Raw genomic sequence first — 20,545 nt, 5'->3', positions numbered from 1 at the left:
ACATCAATTCTACTAAATTTCTTTTTATATTCATATCATCTGTATCTTCTAGCTATTAAAAACTGGCACATTAGATTGAAAAAGTAGACCCTTTACTGATGGAATACTTTTATGAAAAGCTATTTTTACCAAATAGTTTTGATATTATTGTTCTTTTTCTTACATATTGTGGAAAATACTTTTTTCTTCCTGAGAATTTCAATAATGAAAGATAGAAAAGAGAAGGCCTTTGAGGCAGAATACTATCAGAAAGGCAATAGTATATTTGGGAATAAATAATAATCACTCAGACTGAAAACAGCTGAACAATAATAAAAACCAAATAGTCTATTTTGGCTATTGATTATGGGAAATAGTAAATTGATTGTAAAGGTAGGCTTGAACTGTATTATGGAGAACCTTGAATGCCAAGTAAAAGAATTTTTGCCTTATTTGGTAAAGAAGTAGTTTTTGAAAATTTTAATATATGAATTGAACTCTGAAAGATTAATCTATTATTCTTTCATAGAACAGGAAGCTAGATGCACAGTAGATAAAACACTGAACTTGACTTCAGAAAACTTTGAATTCAAATCTATCCTCAGACACTTAGTAGCTACATGATCCTTTGCATATCACCCAATCTTTGCTTTTTTCATTTTCCTCATCTATAAAATGGGGATAATAGCTCCTGTCTTCCAGGGAATGTTGCAAGGTTACAATGAGATAATATTTATAGTGTTTTGCAAATCTTAAAGTGCTATAGTAATAATAAAAATCCTCTTCCTCCTCATTAATCTGCACTCCTTTCCCCCCCCATCCATCTCTGTGACTTCTGAAAATTTGCTTCATTCCTAAATCATCTAGCAACCTCTATCAATCTCCTAAATCCTATCAACTAACACTCCTAGGTTTTCAGAAGATTGGAGACATCTAAAAGAAATGTCTCTTCTGAATTAAATTTTCAAATGAGTTGAAGTATTCTTATTGAAATTTGATTTGAATTCAGCATACAAGGTATTAAGAGAGGAAGTAGAATTTTGTTGGCATACTTTCCATCAAAAGAAAGAGCTCCCTACATTAGCCTGGGTAAATCAGAAGGAAAAAATGGGCAAGGAAAATTCTCTGTGGGTACTAAAATATTTAGAATGAAAACAGTAGCTATTTGCAAATGTGGTTAGAAACCTCAGGATTTAAATGTATCTATAGGTGATTAACTCTCTTTTTGACTTCTCTTTTGTTTCTTTTCCTATACATATTCATTCTTTGAAGTCATGTCTTCAGGATGCCAAAAAAAAAAAAAGTTTTTTTGGGGGGAGGAAGCTCTACCTATTTTATGTGGAATAATATCACTGTAACATATGGTGGATTTATATTTTTAGATTTCTGGATGCTTATTCTGGTGTCACAGCCTAGACACCCTGAAACCCTTTCCTCTACCCTTTTTCACTGTAATGCCCTGAATAAAATTATTATAGCCCCCCTTTTCCTTGCCATTATGACTAGAAGAATTGAGTCAGAAAAGAAGCCTTGCCATACCACTGAGTCATAAAACTCCAGGTGTCTTATTTCAATATTTGCTGGGATGATTCCCCCTCCTTTTGAATATTGTCCCTTGCCTTGCTGTCTCCTGTCCTCAACCTTCTTATCTTGACCCTTATCCTGTCAGGACTAAGTTATGATCCTTTCTTGGAATTATGGTTTGTCTGCTCACCCAGTGTCCTCACCCCCCTTTGTTTCCCCTATAATATTGTAGCTATAAAAGTTCTTTGCCTTTGTTGCTCACTGCTGAATGCTTTGGAAGAAGTTCCATATAGCCAGCTAGCCCTAAACTCAATTAATTATTAAAATATTAAATTATTAAAATTAAAATATTAAAAACCAATCTCTGTCTTGCCTCAGTTTCTCTGGCATTACATCATATTTTTCCTGAATTTCAAAACAACTATTTTATACCACAGGCTTTTAGGAGAAATGTTGGTTTTTTGTTTGTTTCTTTGCTTTATAGTTGTCAATTCAATTGTTGTTCAAAAGTTGTGAATTCAATGGAGAAAGAAGACTGGTTAGAGATTTGAGAGTTGAAATAAAATAAAGAAAAAAAGCTTTTTATCTTTGAAAAATGATTTTTAAAGCAAGAGGAGAAAAAAGCCTTTCTCTTACTTTGTCAAACATCTTATCAAAAAAATCTGCAAGGATGCATTCTTTCAGCTATTATTTATGGAGGCCTACTCTCCACATACATGAGGATATTAAAAACATTTTTTCTTGCATAAAAATTCCAAAGACATTTAAAAATTTTTGAATACTCTAAATGTTTCCAAACAATTGTGATCTGAGCAATATAAGTATTCTCTTTACTGACAGATTACATTAGCCAGAAGTCAACTTATTTATTGATAATAACAATGTTTATGTGACTATATAAAAACAACAATAACACTAACAACAACAACAACAAAAACAAAAGATGTACATTTTCAAATAATCTGATAGTTCTGAGGAGATGCTCCAAGTGGTTCAAAACACTTTTTCCCACATATTTATCTTAGGTACAATTTATTTATAGCCAAGACAATTTTCTTTTATACAGTTCCTTAACCCAAAACTTCTTGGCTTACAAACTAACTACAGTTTCTTCCCACTTAAGTCTTGACATTGGATTCATTTCTCCAGTTGTTATGGGAAAAGAAATGCTAAAATTGATTCTTTTTTCTTCCCATAATTTCTCATAAAAATTAAAAAAACTTCATCTATATTTTTCATATTAAATAAAAATGAAGTGTTCAGAAAAATTTCAATGTCTCAAAAATGATACAAAACATTAGCTATTCTATAATGGTGAACCAAATAGGTTGTGTTAGACAGAAAAACAATTGAAGAATATTCTACCCACCAAACCATGCCTGCTGATCTCCTTGAACTTCTATAGCCAAGCCAAAGTCTGCCAGTTTCACAGCTGCTCCTTTGGATTTGCTAGCTAAAAGCAAGTTCTCAGGCTTTATTTAAAAGGAAAAAAAAAAAAAGACTGAGTTAAGAATACACTTTAAGTGATTACTAGTAATAAGAATATTTGAATAAAAAAAAGAGAAAGGAAAAAAAAAAGTTATACATCATTTTTCTCTACAGGAAAAAGTCATTACTAAAATCCCAGGGAGAATATGGTTAGCAAATCATTGTAAACTGGCACGTGGGCAGGTTTCAGTCAGATGCATAACCTTATGAAGAACATATGGGACAGAGGAGAAGATATACTTGGGGAAACTTCATGATGAAGGTTAGCAATTGCCTCTGACCTGCTCACATGCTCCTGTGAATGTTCTTTTAGGATCAGTAGACTATAGACATTTATTTAATCTTTATTTATTATTTATAAAGCATGGCTATTTTCAGTAGTAGTGTATTTGGCAAAATTTATAATAAAATTTGGATCTATAGACATTTGGCAAACACTTTAAGGAATTTTAGCACAAATCTAATTCTAGATGATGAAAACATTTTGGATCCAATTTTGATATTTTTGATCTCTTAATATATTTATGTAATTTCTGCACAGTTTGTATAGACTCATGTTGATTTCAATTTATATGCTTAAGATTTTATTTTTAGAATTTATTCTTTAAAGAAAAGATTAATACTGCTACTTGTCAACTGTTATAATTGAGGGCATTAAAGTATTTTCAATTTTAACTAAAATTTTAAATTCAATATTCGTTTTTTTTTCAGAAGTCAGTCAGATAATTTTCAATACATTTTATTTTCTTAAGAATAACATGAGAAAAAAATTTCCTTAGATATTTATCATTTTTCTAGGACTGACAGTATATGTCTATACCACTGTTTCCCAACCAGTCCATCAAGACACACTGATTCTTCAAAAATATATTATTGTGTGATAAGGCATAGGTTTCCTTTATTCCCTTTGATGTATATATTGGCCATATGTTTAGAAATGGTAACTACAGAAGAGAGAAGGATGATACATAATATGTGGACATGAAAGCATCCATACGTATGTTTGTATGTATGGGGAAGGAGGGAGAGATTGAAGATAGACAGATGGCAAGGTTGATAGATGACTGCAATGGCAATGAGGCCACTTCTGACTATGTCCTAGAAAATTCTTAGATGTGTCATACACTGAAGAAGGTTGAGAAACATTGGATTTGATATTGCCAAAACAATTGTTTGGGAAAAAAATCCCAAATTACTTCAAGTAGATAGCTGACTCTTTAATGGAAGACAAACGATTTAATTTTCTTGCAGAATTGACTATTTTTCTGAGTTGGTTTATTCTGCTGGTTGTTTTGGCTTTTTGTAAACACAATCCACATCAATATTAAATGTATTAGTTAAGTCAGACATGCAAACTAGTAAAGACCCATAAACCAAGGACTGAAAGAAATTAGCTGAAACCTAAAATAAATCATATTATGGAGAAGCAAAATATCATGCTCTTTCAGGCTCCTGATGCTCACTGCCATCAGATGCATTGCTACTAAAATCCTTGTTAAGAATGGAAAGTTGTAGAAATTTCTGAGGACCAATAAATTGTCATTTAACTTATGTTTATAATTTATCATATGACAATTAGAGTAAGGGTATGGGCTAAAAATACCTTACTAGTATGAATTCTATTTTTATGTTTCTGAAGTATAAGTAAACCAATTAAGATTGTATTCTTGACTTTTCAAATAATGTAAAAATTTTACTATTTGACATATTTAAGTGATTAAAATTGGTCAACTAAAGCAATTGTATTCTTTTAAATTATATTTTTACTCATTCTTTTCTTGAATAAATGAGTAATTTACAGAAAACCATGCATGGTTGATTCTATGTCTTTATTACTTCACAAATCAAAAACATTAAAATACATACAGTTTTCCAAGAATACACACATATATTAATTTATCATCTACATGTAGATTTCATAATGATAACATCACAGGAAGCAAGAATTACAATATTTTTAAGATCACTGGGTTTTTTTAAGTATCATGTAGGATTGGATTATTTTGAGTAAATGCCATTGTATCTTGTATATAAACTTTAATTTGTATAAAGTGCATTTGATGATATTAGAAATCAGGTAACTGACAATTCTGAATAAATGGAATGCTTCAAATGTTTATAATGCAAGGACTTTGAAAGACTGGGATATCTATTTTGCAACTACAGAGACCTGGAAGACTTCACAGCATTTTCTTGTAAGCCTTCCAGGAAAATAAAAAATCAGTTCAGATTAGAGTACTATACCTTGTACCCATTAAGTCTGTTCAGCTGCAATTATATTCATAAAGAAGGCAGAACTATTTGAAAACATAAATATCTTACTGGAGCAGTAATTTGTAGTATTATATGTGTGTATACATACCTGTGTTTATACATATGCTTACATGAATGTGTATATACATGTACATATAGTCAGTCTTTTAGGCAAATCTATCAGCTAAACCAAAATATTTGTCAATCAAATAAACTAAGAAATTAGTAGGGGAATTGTTCATCTTACAAGATACTTTTTAAAAGTTTCATTATGGATTATAGCTCTTTTCAGAAGCATTAAAGTATAATTCAGTTTATTTTTTAAAAATGATTTACATGAATCTTTTAAAACTAAATTTATTATCAAAGTACATGTTTATTTTACCATATATTTGTGTCTGCATGCACACATATATATTTACTCTAAATATATGGTATCCCAAAAAGCTTAGTTCACTTCACATTAAGCTTTTAATGGCTTCTTTATAATAAATGGCAATTTTATATAATAAGTAATAACAATAGCTTTGTATTATAAACTGAACAATTCCTTTCTTTTACACTGAAATAATGCAAGGAAAGTATAGAATAACAGAATCATTTTAACAACAGTAGAAAGGGCCTAAACGGTCCTTTGGTCCAACTTCCTCATTTTACAAATAATGAAACTGAAATTGGAACAATTTGATCCCAGCTCTTACACAAGCACAGTCATCTTTTCCACAATAACAGCAGTTTTACTGACTATAATTTTTTAGTTTACAAGATTGAATCAATTCTCTCTGACTTCTTTTAAAAGTATTTATGGAATTTTGTTGTTTTTCAGTCATTTTTGACTTTCTGTAACACCACTGTGTGTTTTCTTGGCAAAGATACTGGGATGATTTGCCATTTCCTTTTTCATTTTAGAGATGAGGAAACCAAGGTCTATCAGCTAGTAAGTCTCTGAGACTGGATTTGAACTCAAGAACATGAGTCTAATTTTGAGCCTAGCGTTCTATTTAGTATTCCACCTAACCATACTCCCCAGAATTAGTTCTAACTTAAAAGAAATTATCTTTCAAAAGGCCATTTCTAAATCTCTTGCTTAGAACTTAACATGCATCTTCCTATATAAAATGATGTTACTAAAGATGATTAAACTCTGGGGTGGGGGTGTTAATTCCAGAAAATAATTTTAATCCCTAAAATAGTGAAATTGTTCCTATTAAAAACAAAGCTGTTGGATAAAAAAGGAAATCCCTCTTCCTTCTTGTAGCTGTAGTATTTTGAACTAACCACTTGGCAATATCATTCATTTTGTTCCTCTATAAAGGGCTCAAACATCCCCAGTCCCTGACATAACTGGTCACAGTTAGGTGCAAAATATTTGTCTGTCATTTGCTCATATTTGGGCAATGTTTAAACTATGAAATCCAATGTATTTAACACTAACTACAGTTAAGGGCTATGTAAGAGCTTAAAATGGAACTGTTTCTGAGATGTGTCTCAGGTTGGTTCTGTCACCACACCCACAGATAGGCTCCTTAATGATGAAGGTTCATAGTGTCAACAACTGTGAATAGCATATCAGATGTAATACATAGCAACCATTGCCAGTTCCCCCTGCCCAATATTTCTAGTATCTTCTTTCACTATGTCTTGGGAACTCTGAAACTACACAAAAATTTCTGAGGTACCCAGGCATACAGCTTCAAAGAAAAGAAGTGATATGACTTAAATATTGGTGCTGTATGACTATAAATTCTTGATTTAGAGAACTACAGAATTCTAAGTTTACAACTGAAAAGGAATTGATGAATGTGTAAGATCCAACCTCTTCATTTTATAGATGATAAAACTGAGATCTAGAGAAGTTAAATGTCCTATCAAATGTTACATGGATAGTAAGAGGAAATGGTTTTATATAGGAGAACTTAATAACCTTATAAACTTCAAAAAAAAAAAAAGCGCCAAACATGGGTCTCACTTATAATGAAGACTCTGCTTCTCTCTCTCTCTCTCTCTCTCTCTCTCTCTCTCTCTCTCTCTCTCTCTCTCTCTCTCTCTCTCTCTCTCTCTCTCTCTCTCTTCCTTCTCTTCTCTCTGTCTCTCTCTTTCTCTCTCTTTCTCTCTCCCCTCTCTTCTCTCTCTCTCCCCTCTCTCTTTCCCTTCTCTTCTCTCTCTCTCTGTCTTTTTTTCTTTCTCTCCAACAACATCATGCTTTCATTAGTACGTTGAACTCCTGATCAAGAAATGTCTTCTAGCAATGTAGATTAACAGTTATTTCATAATTTACAGTCTTAGAGCATTGACTGAAGACATTGAGAGATTAAATTACTTGCTCAGGGTCACAAAACCAGTATATGTTTTATAAGAACACAGTTCTTCCTGATTCTAAGGTCAATTCTTTCACCCTCTCCTAAGTCTTATAATTCCATAATTCAATATCTTTGACTTAGAATGACTGTTACAAGTAACTGGCATAAACATGATTAATGAGAATCACTAGCACTACTAACAATATTAGCAATATCAACAATAATACAGGCTTATTTTGATTTACAATAACCAAATGATCACAAATATAGAAAGGACCTTGAGGCCAACTAGTCCAATATCTTAATTGTACATAATCAAGGAGATTGAGAGAAAGGATTTGCTCAGAATCATCCAAATAGTAAGAATGTCTTAAACCATCATACTTCGGAAAAAGTATTTTCTTTAAAAAGAAAGAAAAAGAACTAATTGGGTAAATTGATAAAGTTCAGTGCTTTGAGTTAATCTCTGCAAATTGGTACATCCTTGATTTAGGCTACATCATTTATCTCTTTGGACCTTTTTCCTTGAATAAAAATTGAAGGATTTGGGTCAGATAACTTCAAAGATTACTTATAAGCTCTACATTTATGATTACATGAAATAATAGGTACTTTTTCTCTCTAAAGTGTTGGATAATTTTTTTGCCAATCTGTGAAAAGTCAGTTGTTTTGTTTCTTATATTTTAAGTCTAATATCATTTTAACAAGTATTTACTGCTGTGCTATATAGCTAGATATTTTAAAAGTCCCCTTTTCCTTTCAATTATTGAGGTACTTCAATGAGCAAGTTACTAGTCAAGCATCTTTTGCTTTACAATGTTTTCAGTTCCTCTTGCCAACGAAGGTGTAAGCAAATAAATTGATTGTGAACCTAATCTGAGAGGAAACAAACTTACTTCCTTCACATATGGGGCAGCTAGCTGAAAAATTGGCTTCATCTTACTTTTATTGAGAGCCTCTGAAAACTTTTCTCTATTGGCTATGACTCTGAAATTGTTTTAATGAGAGTTTCTTCTAAGAAACTTCTCTTTTAATAAATAGTTGTTGCCTCAAAATCATGAAGTGTATTTTTCCACAGTTTTCAACATTATAGCTCACATTTTTATATCAATTTAAGTTTTCAAAGTGCTTTATATAGATTAGTTTATATATACCAATGATCTATAAGAGGATAAACACATTTGAATAGGGTAGGATTATTTAGTAAAATTAGTTGTCAGAAATGTTGATAGATACACTTTCTTAACTCTACCTAAAATTGGTACTGAGAAAGGGAAGATGGTTGTGATTTTATTCTGTTCCAAAGTTTGCAATTCATAATTTGACATAATCAAAAGATATTAATGCATTTTTATAAATTAATTAGAACATAATACTGAAACAAATTATTTTTAAAAATAAATTGCAAGCATATTATTTTTTCCTCTTGATTAAGATTATTCTCTGAGAGGAGCAGTCATCCAATAAGCCTAAAGCTAGATGTATCCAAGTACTATCTTTAGCAAATAGAAAGTTTGGGAACAATGGAAGTATTCTCTTCCAACACAACAAAAACAAAGTGGCAGATAGCATCCTGGCACTTAACATTGCATTGAAAATATCCATTTAAGATGGATTGTAAAAGAATGATTTAAAGAAGAATCTGTATTTTAAGGAGGGGGAGCAATTTTGTTTGTCAAATAATCTCAGAAATATCAAACACACTGATTTATTGAACTGAAGCTATGACCAGTTTATTTGAACTTTCTTTCTTTTTTTAATACATTCTGGTTAAAGTATTTCAATACAAGTTCATTCTCATGGATTTAGACCAAAATTTTATGACTCCACCATGTCTTTAGTCAATTGGAAATCATTCCTACAGAAGACAGTCATATTCTTCCCAGCAAATAAGAAAGATACCTTGACACAGTATATCATAGGACAGAATTTCCAAATGACTCAACATCTCTATGATTAAGCTCTCTTGGAAAAAAAAATTCTCTCTTATCCAGAATTCTCTTGTATTACTAGTCTCTTTTATTACTATTATGTGCAACAAGACACTTAAAATGTCCTAGAGTATTCTTGTCAATTAGCTATGAAATGATGTTTTTTCCTTTAAAAAGAATTATTCTATAGGAGTCAAAAAGGAAGAATAAATGAGTATTTTAAACCTACTTTGAAGCTCATTAAACCATTGGTTGAGTATGATTATCAGCCATGCAGATGGCCATATTACATTTAAAAAATTTTTTAACTGAAATTATGCTAGTCTTAGCAATTTTTAATATTAAAGCTTGAAAGTTATCTATAAAACTTCCTTCTTGACATTTTGTCACCTCTAGTGACAAGTCTACCAACAGTTTTTTCATTGTTTGTATTAGAAAACATTTCTTGATCTTCCCTGATTTCTTTTGACAAAAAAGATCAGTGTCTTTTCTTCCTGAACACATTCTCTAAACTGTGTGTGTGTGTGTGTGTGTGTGTGTGTGTGTGTGTGTATAAAACAGTTTTTTTTAAATACCTGGTTTAGTTTAACCTCCACAGACTTTCTTATAGTATCTCTGAAGATGACTGAAGGAAAAAGGAGCTATTATAATCAAACCCACTTTAGATACTGTTTGCCCTTTGATTCTGTCAATTAAATGGTCTTTTAACAAATACACTGAAATTGTGGGAAAACTCACACTAAGACATTGTTGGTGGAGTTGTGAATTGATCCAACAATTTTGGAACAATTCTGGAGTGCAATTTGGAACTATGTCCAAAGAACTAGACCCTTTTGATAAGGTAAGGCTAGGAATGAGTGAGTTTCCTTCTCTCAGAGAAAACAGTTCTGAGCAAAAGAATTCACTAAACCCAGAGGCTATGGTAAAAAGGCTTTATTGTTAAAGAAACACCAAGAGGGATTCTCTTGGTGGGCATATTTTTCTCAAGGGAGAGATCTGCAAAGAATTTTTGCAGACCCATTGTATGTATAAGTCTAGGGGAAGTTTGATAATTCTCAATTGAATATGAAATCTTGCCTGAGGTTGTGATTTCCTGACAGGACAGCTTATCTTGCTCTGAGAGGATGCAGAGACCATTTGGGTTGTAGATCAAAGGGACATGGTTTTTATAATTTTACAGAGCTCACTCAAGTCATACAGAGTTCACTCATCTCACTTAAATCCAGCCGTGTTTCTACTGGGCTTTATCCTAAAGAGATCATAAAAGAGGGAAAGGGACCTACATGTGCAAAAAATGTTTGTGGCAGCCCTTTTTATAGTGTCAAGGAACTGGAAACTGAGTGGATGTCCATCAGTTGGAGAATGATTGGATAAGTTATGGTATATGAATGTTATGGAATATTATTGTTCTACAAGAAATGATCCCAGCAGCATAATTCAGAGAGGCTTGGAGAAACTTACATGAACTGAGGTTAAGTGAAGTGAATAGAACCAAGAGAACTTGTACACAGAAACAAAAACATGTCAATTCTATGGATGTTGTTCGTTTCAACAGAGAGATGATTCAGGCCAGTTCCAATGGCCCTGTGATGGAGAGAGCCATCTTGCTCTCCCCAGAGAAAGGACTGTGGGGACTGAGTGTGGATCACAATATAGTATTCTCATATTTTTTTGTTGTTGTTGTTTGCTTGCATTTTGTTTTCTCATTTTTTCCTTTTTAATCTTATTTTTCTTATACAGGATGATAATTGTAGAAATGTGTATATATATTTTAATTTTTAAAATATTTTGAACTTGACAATAATCAGCAAATGCAAACTTTTTAGTCTATCTAGAACAAGAAAGAAGACTGAATGTAAAATTGTAATTGTTGATGTATGTGTTTTCTTATAATTGTCAAATTCACAAGAATAAAAAGAGAAAAAAATTACAAGACACATCATATATGCCATAAAACATTTCCTTCCTGGTAACCATGTTGATGAGGAATTAATTTCAATAAGGAGAATACAAAATCTTCAACACAATGTCACCTGACTTACTTTTTTCTAATTGAAAAAAATATATCAATAGAATGATAAAGTTCCACCTATGGACAGCTCTAACTATTAGATAAATAATTTCCCCTATATTAAGCAATAAATCTAATTTGGTATAACATTCACCCATTGGTTCTAATTATCCACTTGGTGTCCCAAGCAAACAACATTAAAGAAGCTGTGCTACATTATCTTCAGAATGAATGGAATAAAATGAGTGAAGACTTCAGTGTGACTTGAGACTTTGAAATAACAAGTTAAAAGTACTCTTATCAAGTCAAACCTCTTAAAGACACTCTTACCCCCTCACTAGTTTCTGGTCCTACTTGGGCTGTGTACAACTTACCTAACAGATTCCAAACTTTTCTCAGTTGGCTTATCTCCTCAGCCAAATTAATCCTCCATAATGGTGTGCTTAATTTCCCTCAGCTAAGATTGGGTGAGTCCTCCATCAAAAAGGTCATGATACTGTGAACTATGGGAAAGGAACAATCTAAGATGGGTGGCTCTAAAAACCTACTTAGTGTGCTGGAAGATAGCCCTTTAGGGATGAAGTACCAAAATTTATAAGTATTAAATACTGTTACTTTGCTTGGGCAGACGTTCTGATAGGAGAAATTGTCAATCTCCAGAGACTAGATATAAATTTAAAGGAGTCTTCCACATCTAGTCCACTGGCTCCTATTGTCTGCAGTTCTAGAACTCCACTCCTCTCCACTCAAAGGCCAAAGGCCAGGGCGAGATATGGAGCTCGATTGAGTTAGAAAAGCAGTATATGTTTGTGTTTATGTGTGAGCTTGCATTTTGTCTTCCATGTTTCTCTCAGTAGCTGAATTACAAAGAAAAAGAGCTGACTATTTGGGATTCAAAAGCATTTGTTTTGTACATAATTGGGTTTATGCAAATAGCTTTTAGCTAGAGAGAGGAAGGACTAGTTCTGAGTTAGGGAAAGTTTTTAACTGCCACAGAAAAAAGAGAAAAGAAAGAAAATTGACATATTTAATGTAGACCTAGAACTGACTGATTTAAGTCTGCTGAAATAGTTAAGAATATAAAACTGCTAAAAACATTTTAGCAGATTCTGGGTTTTTTGAGACTAATCATTAGGTTGCTTTGCATTGTCTCTCAGTCAGTTAACGTGAGTTAGTCTATTATATTTTTAAGTAAGCTTAAAAATACTTCTGATTTACAGGGCCTTCTGAAAGCCTGAATTTGAGGTTTACAAAAAACTGCAAAAGAAAAAAAGAACCCTCCTCTGGGATTTTCCATGCTTCTCTCTTGCGATGGTCCGGTCTAGCTCCTCTGAAGGGCTCAGAATAAGTCCTTAAATGCGAAGGTCTGGGCTAGCTCCTCTGAACCGCTCAGAATAAGTCCTTGTCAGGATAAGCAAAAGTCCTTGCCCCACATTGGGTACCAATTTGTAAAGTTCTTGAATTGTGAGGGTCTGGTTGTCTGCTCAGTTATAATCCTTCTCTGGGAGATCTGTAAAATCTTTTCCTCTGTGTGCATGTTTCTTGGGAGCTCTGAATCTCCTCTAGCTCTTGTCCTTTCTCAAATCAGACTGGTCTCCTTTCAGCCTGCCTGGCATCAAAACTCTATCCCAGAGTTGGTTCTCTCAGACCCAATGCTGCCCTTCTTTTATCCTCCCAGAGAATGGGCATGTAAGGACTCAACTGGGCGTGGAGAAATACTTCCACCAATGAACTTGCTCCTCTTAGAATTCCTAAAGTGTAAATTCCCTTTAAAGGCCCGAACCAAAGGTCTGAGCCAGAGAACTGTCAAGTCAACCTGAGTTCTCACCTTGTAATTGTCTAGACAGCCTGAATTCTCACCTTGTCACTGTCCAGACAACCTGAGTTCTCACCTGGTAATCCTAACACTCTCTTTTAGAGAAACTTGTTGAATCTGTCTTGGCGAGCCTGGCACTCCTGGATGGCCTGGATTCTTCTGTAGTTTGTGCTGGTGCCCCAACATATTTGACATTCCCACCACCACCATCCTGCCCCCCACCCACCCATTTCTGGCATGGAAGATGAGCTATCATTATTGGGCCACAGACCTGCAGCTGGACACCTGGGTCCAAATTTCTATGATCCTTTCACCCAGGGTCCTAAAGTCTGTCAATTTCTTAAAGCCCTGTAGAAGGACTTGAAAGGCCAGCTTTCTATCACCTTAAATTTTGGAACTATGTGTATTTGTGAACATGTTTATTCTGGTATAAGATTTTGATGGTATGAGATAATTATGCATTATTATTGAAGTATTGCTACTAGAAGTTTAAATCTGTATTTAAATTTGATTTGATGTTTAAAGAAAAATTGGGTATTAAAATAAAGTTCTCTTGTAACTTATAAGCTGTACTTTAACATTTTGTTAGCATAACAAATTTTGTGAATTTTGGTCCAGAGTTATTTAGATATTACCTATATTCTAAATCTTAAGGTTTGCCTTGCTTTCTTACTTTATCAAAGAAATAAAAGCAAGAAAATTTGACATATTGGGATATGTGTAATTACAAAACAAATTGTATCTGAAAGGTGTGTAATATGTCTAAAGATAATTAAGAAAGTATTAAGGAGGTGTCTCTCTAGAGGGAGGGAGCCTGGCTCCAAAATATTCAACTTAAATTTTGCTGAAATGATACCAGTGGGAAAACTGAGATATTTATTGATTATAGTGGACCACTTGATAGGATGGGTAGAATCTTTCTCCTGAGTTTTAGTGCCTTAAGAAATGGTTAATGGAATAACATTGGAACAAATTGTACCTAAGTTTAGTGGAATAATATTGGAACAAATTGTACCAAAGTTTGGATTGATAGAGACTAATGATTCTAATAAAGTAACATATTTCTAAGGTTTCATAAGAAATAATGGGGAGGGACTGCAAATTGAGTGGCATTCAATTGTCTTTTTTCCATATACCTGGGCATTTGCCCTCATTAGGAAAAGTGGAAAGAATGAATCAGGTTTTTAAGAAATGGATTACTGAGGCAGCTAAGTAGTCCAGTGGATAGAGAACCAGCCCTAAAGTCAGGAGGACCCTGAGTTCAAATCTGGCCTCAGACATTTAACACTTCTTAGCTATGAGACCCTGGGCAAGTCACTTAACCCCAAATGCTTCAGAAAAAAAAAATTACTAAATTGACGTTAGAGATTATGCCTTGGACCAAATTTTTGCTTATTGCTTTGTTAAATAATTAGAACTATCTGCAGAAGTGATCCCCATATAAGATACTGTTTGGTTTGTTTTATTTGGTAAGAAAAAGGGAAATAACCTCTTTTAAAACAAAGGTTAAGTTTTTAAGGAATTATGTACTGGCAGTGTCCTGATCACTTTCAGTTCTTAGGAAGCAAATATTGCTGGCCCAGATAACACCTTTGGAATTTGCAGTTCTAGGAGAGTGGGTGCTTACTAAGTTCTGGAAGAAGCAGAGTAGGAAGGACATTACCAGAAGTTACAGAGACTGAGACTGCAGTCTGGAGGCCAAGAACACCAGGGTTAAAGGACCAGTGAAGGAACCTCAAGAATGGACTGTTAAAGACAATCTATAACCTCTATGACTTTGCACCAGGGCAATTAGGAATGTTTTGGTGGGAGAGGAGATTAATTGTGTTTGCAGTATGTAAGATCTTGCATTTCCTATCTGAAAATATGTGCTTATTATATTCTAAATAAGTAGGTGAGTGAGTATTTGGCCTATTCATCTATCTGTTGTTAGATGCATGTATCTGTTTCTTTTAGCATTTTATTATTGCTGACTTTTGTGATAGGAAGGATTATCTAACTCTAATTACTGAGGACACAAATGGTTGGGGTGATAGATGGCTCCATGGGAGTTGGGAGTACAGGACCACAATTTGTATGCTGAATAGACTAGACTCCCAGGCATAATTGAAATAATTACTACAACAAAGGCACTGGACTTCAGCACAAATTGGTATTTTAGATTACTTGTTAGCTGAAGAAGGTGGTATTTGTGGAAAATTATATATCCATATATTACATATCCATTTGCTATGTGAAAATTAATGATGATGGACAGGTAGTGAAGTAAATTGCCAAAGACACATAAAATTGGCCTATGTCTCATTCCAGATCTGGTGCTCACCATTTAATACATTTTTGTGATCTTGGTCTGGAGCAACTAGTAGAAAGAGGTTCTTTGGTTCCTGCTGATAGCTTTAAGTGGAGCCATACTACTTCCTATCCTCCTGCCCTTTATGAGACAGCTTACCATACAGATAATACAGACATCACTGGTCAGGATAATAAAGACTGAACGACCTGGAGCGGGGTGTCCAATTAGACTTGGAGTATTAAAAGGACAAGGATGGACCACAGTACAGAAAAAGGACAAACCAGGCCCACAGGGCATGAGGACAAGATAGTTAAGGAAATGTATCAAGAATGGCATGATAGGTCTTCAAAAGATAAGAGGGAAGATTGAATGGGATAAACTGAGTGAAGTCCTCTCATATGAATATAGCCTTGATCTATGCCCTTCTTGTGATTTGAGACTTTGCAATAACAATTTGAGGTATAGCTAAAAGCAAAATGGTATTCAATTATCTTAGATAAATAAATATTTCCCTCCTATCCTCACTTCCACCTTTTCATTAACATTTAAGTACTTAATATGGTAAAGAATGTGTTATTAACTAGTATTCTTTGTTTCTGGGGTACATATTTAGTCTCTGGGTAAATTAGAATTCCCCAGACAAGAGGAGGAAAGGTCAGAAGTGGGAGTGGTGGCTACTAAATTAGGCTCTATATAATTCTGTGTTTGTAGCTTGTGTTTTGTACTCCTCTTTTACTGATACCTTGTCTGTTGGGAGTTGCCCTTTCTCATGAGACTGTGGTAAATACTTTTTTGCTTTTTATCTTGAGAACCTCTGATTTTAATTTGGATAATGGTTGCTGTCCCACACAAGATGTTTGCAGGTATTACCTTCAATGAAATAGTCTTTTAAATATTTAAAAACAAATGGTTGGGAAACCTTTTTCTTCTCTAAGCTAAACATTCAATTGATCCCCTGCAACATGGTTTTAGGTCTCATCAGCTAAGCTGTCCTCCCCTAACCAACTCTAGTTTATCAATGTCTCTTTCTAAAATGAGATATTAGGAATTGAACATAATACTCCAATTAGTCACAATACGTACTCTGCTAAGTACTCAGGATATAAGAAGTTAAAGGAGTTCACAGATGGGGGTTTAACCATTTGTACTATAGTTTTCCCTCAGTTTGGTCACTGTATTTCTGTAGTAAAATGTTCTATAGTATAGGTTAGCACTGTGCATCATAGTATGTTACCATAAAGTATAATAGTAAAACAGCACTGTATAATAACATATTCGTAGTATAATATATACTTATAAATGTTGCCCAAAATGCTATTGGTCTTTCTGTCACACAAATGTCATACAAATGACTACTTCTTCAAGTTAAAGACACTGAACAGAAAAAGAAACCTGACAGAGATCTCTAGATGGATCTTATCTAATAATAATCCCTCTTACTGAACAAAAAAAAAAAAAATACTGTCATTCCAAATCACAAATACCAACTTTTTGGAAAAAAAAAAAAAAAGCCAAAAAAATTAAAGTTTCACAAGAAGGCTAATTACCTTAATCATATTCTCTCCAAATTTTTATGCTCAGAATACTATGCTATTCTAAACTTAATCTCTATCATAAGTGAATCTAACCTACAGTAGCTTGCATTTAAGTCCCTAGTTCTAGAGTCTGTATAATTATTGAGTTGATATTGTTTGAAAGAGGAATGTACAATCCAATTGGATTCATTATTTCCATAAACTACCATCACATGTAAATCTCAACTGTGGGAGGACAGAAATGAGCAAATATGATATAATAAGACTTATGGGCCATCCTTCATGTACCTTATAATTCGGTGAACAGTCATTGCAAGTCACCTTTTTTATTTTTCATTAGATGACATAAGCAGGGACCTTTGGAGCAATGGCATACCCTCGTGGCTAAATAGGGCAAGTTTCTGATCCTCAAAGCTATAGGAAGGTGGGTGGAGTAAACAAAATAATTCATTTGTCACAGAGAAAATCTTGTTTGCACGTACACCCTAAAACAACTCTTGGATAGAAATGGAAAATAATTAAGTTTAAAGAAAGACAATTCAGGGGGTTTGCCCATTCAGCAAAAAGAAAAGATTAACTTATTTCTTGCCAATGGCAGGATGTTATTTTTCTTTTGATAAAAGAGATTTTATGGAAATCTCAAGTATGTATCACAGAAGGAATGGAGAAAAGGGTGGGTTGTAGTGAGTCAAAGTATTTTCATAACATGGAATGAGTCATATTTCATGATTTTTTTTTTTTTTGCCCTCATGAGCACAATTGCAGCTGAACAGTAGTTTGGAACTGTGTGGTGTCAGGTCTACTACAATGGCATTACTCACCTTAAGATTCTGATGGACTACCCCAATCTGATGGCAATGAAGCACAGCCTCCAGGATCTGCTGAATGCAATGACTGCATGCAAACACCAGGGGGCGTGTGTTAGTTCCAAGCTTACACTCACTGTCTGTATACCCTCACAGAGACTGGGTTAAAGTACAAAACTAGCCAACGATTGGAGATGTAAGAAAGGGCCTCCAGATGTCTATACATACGTTTACATAGAATAGACACCAAGTCAGAAGAATTAGGATCCTGCCTGTTACGTGTTGCGAGGCTTCCTGTTCAAATGAATGATTGATGTGAGATGCATTTGATTTTATGCAGGAGCTCAGGTCCATGGGAAAATCTCTTTAGAAAAAAAAAATAAATTAAAAACCCAACCCAAATGCATTGTTTTTGCCTGGAAAAAAAAGTGTTCTAGATTATAAGTTTAGTTCCCCCCAATTTTTCCAATAATGTATTAAAGTTTCCATAATTAATGACTTTTACATAGACTGGCTTCTAGTACTTTCACTTATTATCTATTGTCTAAGAGGATCTGCCAGGCTTGAAAGGAGCAGATGTGTGGCCAGTTGTTCTGTTACTGTAACCCATGGTCTCAGAACAGAAGTGGTGTTTAAATCCACAGGTAAACACACATCACAGCTCAGAGGATCTTAGGTCAATGCAGGACAACTGAGGAAATTTGCCTTTGCCTTGGATTGTACTGCTTAATTGTTTAATTATTTCTATTATATCTCAAATGGTTAATCTAAAGATTAATTTCTTAAAATAAAAAAAGATTCCTTTTGCTGTGATACATGCTTAGCCTGTGGATGAGCAAACTGAAAGGAAACATCATGCTCTTTTTTTTTTTTTTTTTGGTCAAGCAGTAATTTGAAGCAAAGAGAGGAAAGCAAAGGAATCCATATTAGATATCCACCCTCTGCCCTTCCCCAGAAAGCTCCTGTTTATCAGATTTATAGGCTCCACATACTGACCTTCAGATCCCTGTGAACTATGCCATTTAGGTGACAATGATTTACGCTTTCTAGAATCTGCTGTATACAATGACTGCAAAGATACAAGGGCAGAATGGAAAGGAGAACATTTTAAAGACATATAATCACACTGAATACAAAATAAAATGGGAGTTAAAAGAGAAACAAACAAACACAAATAACATTTTCGTCAGGAGTTTTTGAATTTTACATCAAACTAGGATTGATTGAAATTATGCCAAATAAAGCAATTTCTGGATATAACAAAAAGAAAAGACAACTGGACAGAGAATCTGTGACTTTATCAGATAAAACAATTTGTGTTCATTAATTCTATGCAAATCAACTAGTATAAACATGTCTGTAAAGAAACCATATTTTTCTCCAAAGAAAGAGATTTTATTAAAACTTCTTGTTACAATAATCCTGGGAAATCGTGAAGTGATAGGCATGTTTGAAACTGGAATTCCTCATGCACAGAGTAAAACTGTTTAAAATGTGAGGTTACAAGGAAACAAGTCTTAAAACAGGGGGATAAACATAGACAAAGTAGTGGTAAAAATGAAACAAAAATGAAAAAATTAAGTACTCAGATTTCTGAATTAAAAAGAATGTTTTTTAATAGAGGAAAAACCATGCTAGTCACAAAATATCACAGGTAAAGTTTTGGTCAAAGCAGCTCTGTTCATTAATTGCCTATATAGTCTACCCTTCAAATCCCCCAAAGTCCCTGGGCTATGGCAAAAACAAAACAAAACAAAACAAAATAAACAAACAAAGATAGGAATGGTTTTTATTTTATAAATGCTTAAATTAAAAAAAAAAAAAAACCTCAGAGAACAATAGTAAATGCTAAATTTTACAAGCCTCACATCAACAGCAAAGAAAAACTTGCTTATTACTCAATCAAAATCCACAATTTACTCTATATTTGTCAAAGGCTGACTGATATGAAAAAGTATGTGAATTAAACTGGGGGAAAGTCATTGACTGGTAGAGCCTGCCATTAGCTGCCAATTAACACAAAGGAATGTTGAACATATCAGTCACACTTGCAAATTCTATTATGTAAGTCATGTGAAAGTGGGTATGGGACCATCTTTCTCTTTTATCTCTCTTATTTAGGTTTCATTTATAAGGGAAATTTCCAGGTGAGGAAACTCCCTCCTTTTGTGAAGACTGGCATCTTCTCTGTTACATATGGTCTCAAAGAGTTGCCTAGAGCATTGAGAAGCTAAATGACTTTTCCAGGGTCATATATCTTGTGTCTATTATTTAAAATGAAAAAGTTGAAAATTCAATTGATGCATAAGATTCTTCTACAAAACTAGTTATAATTTTAATAAATTATGTAGCAATCATAAAGTCAAAAAATTTTATCATTATCAGTTAATAGGGCAACAAAAACATTTTTGCATTTGTACTCTAGATGGTTATTTTGGAAAAAAAATACACAGCATTTATAACTGATTGCAATTATTTAATGTTTTGGATGGCTATTCTTACATAAGGATATATATGTTCTTATGTCACTTTATGAATATTTCTCACTTCATTACTTAGAAAGAAATGTAGGATACTTTTTGCAAATGATTCCAAAATTTATTTCTTAG

The 20,545-nt window shown here is 33.5% G+C and overlaps 1 protein-coding gene across 8 annotated transcripts in view; it reads right to left on the bottom strand.

Annotated features, from left to right (window-relative positions):
- CAMK2D (calcium/calmodulin dependent protein kinase II delta) overlaps nt 1-20,545 on the bottom strand; it is a 345,760-nt gene that overhangs the window by 78,292 nt on the left and 246,923 nt on the right. For 5 of the 8 annotated variants that reach the window (XM_074273763.1, XM_074273768.1, XM_074273767.1 and 2 more), the window contains 2 exons: nt 18,933-19,005; nt 2,873-2,975 (listed from right to left, as the gene is read on the bottom strand). In XM_074273763.1, the coding sequence (XP_074129864.1) occupies nt 2,873-2,975; nt 18,933-19,005 (176 nt within the window). Of the gene's footprint in view, nt 1-2,872; nt 2,976-17,951; nt 18,025-18,932; nt 19,006-20,545 lie in introns of all 8 variants that reach the window. The other 3 variants (XM_074273769.1, XM_074273770.1, XM_074273771.1) reach the window with 1 other exon arrangement.

The sequence above is a fragment of the Sminthopsis crassicaudata genome, chromosome 6 (assembly GCF_048593235.1).
Source record: "Sminthopsis crassicaudata isolate SCR6 chromosome 6, ASM4859323v1, whole genome shotgun sequence".
Lineage (NCBI taxonomy): Eukaryota > Metazoa > Chordata > Mammalia > Dasyuromorphia > Dasyuridae > Sminthopsis > Sminthopsis crassicaudata.
The sequence above is the reverse complement of the archived record's forward strand: the minus strand, read 5'-3'. Positions and strand labels throughout refer to the sequence as shown.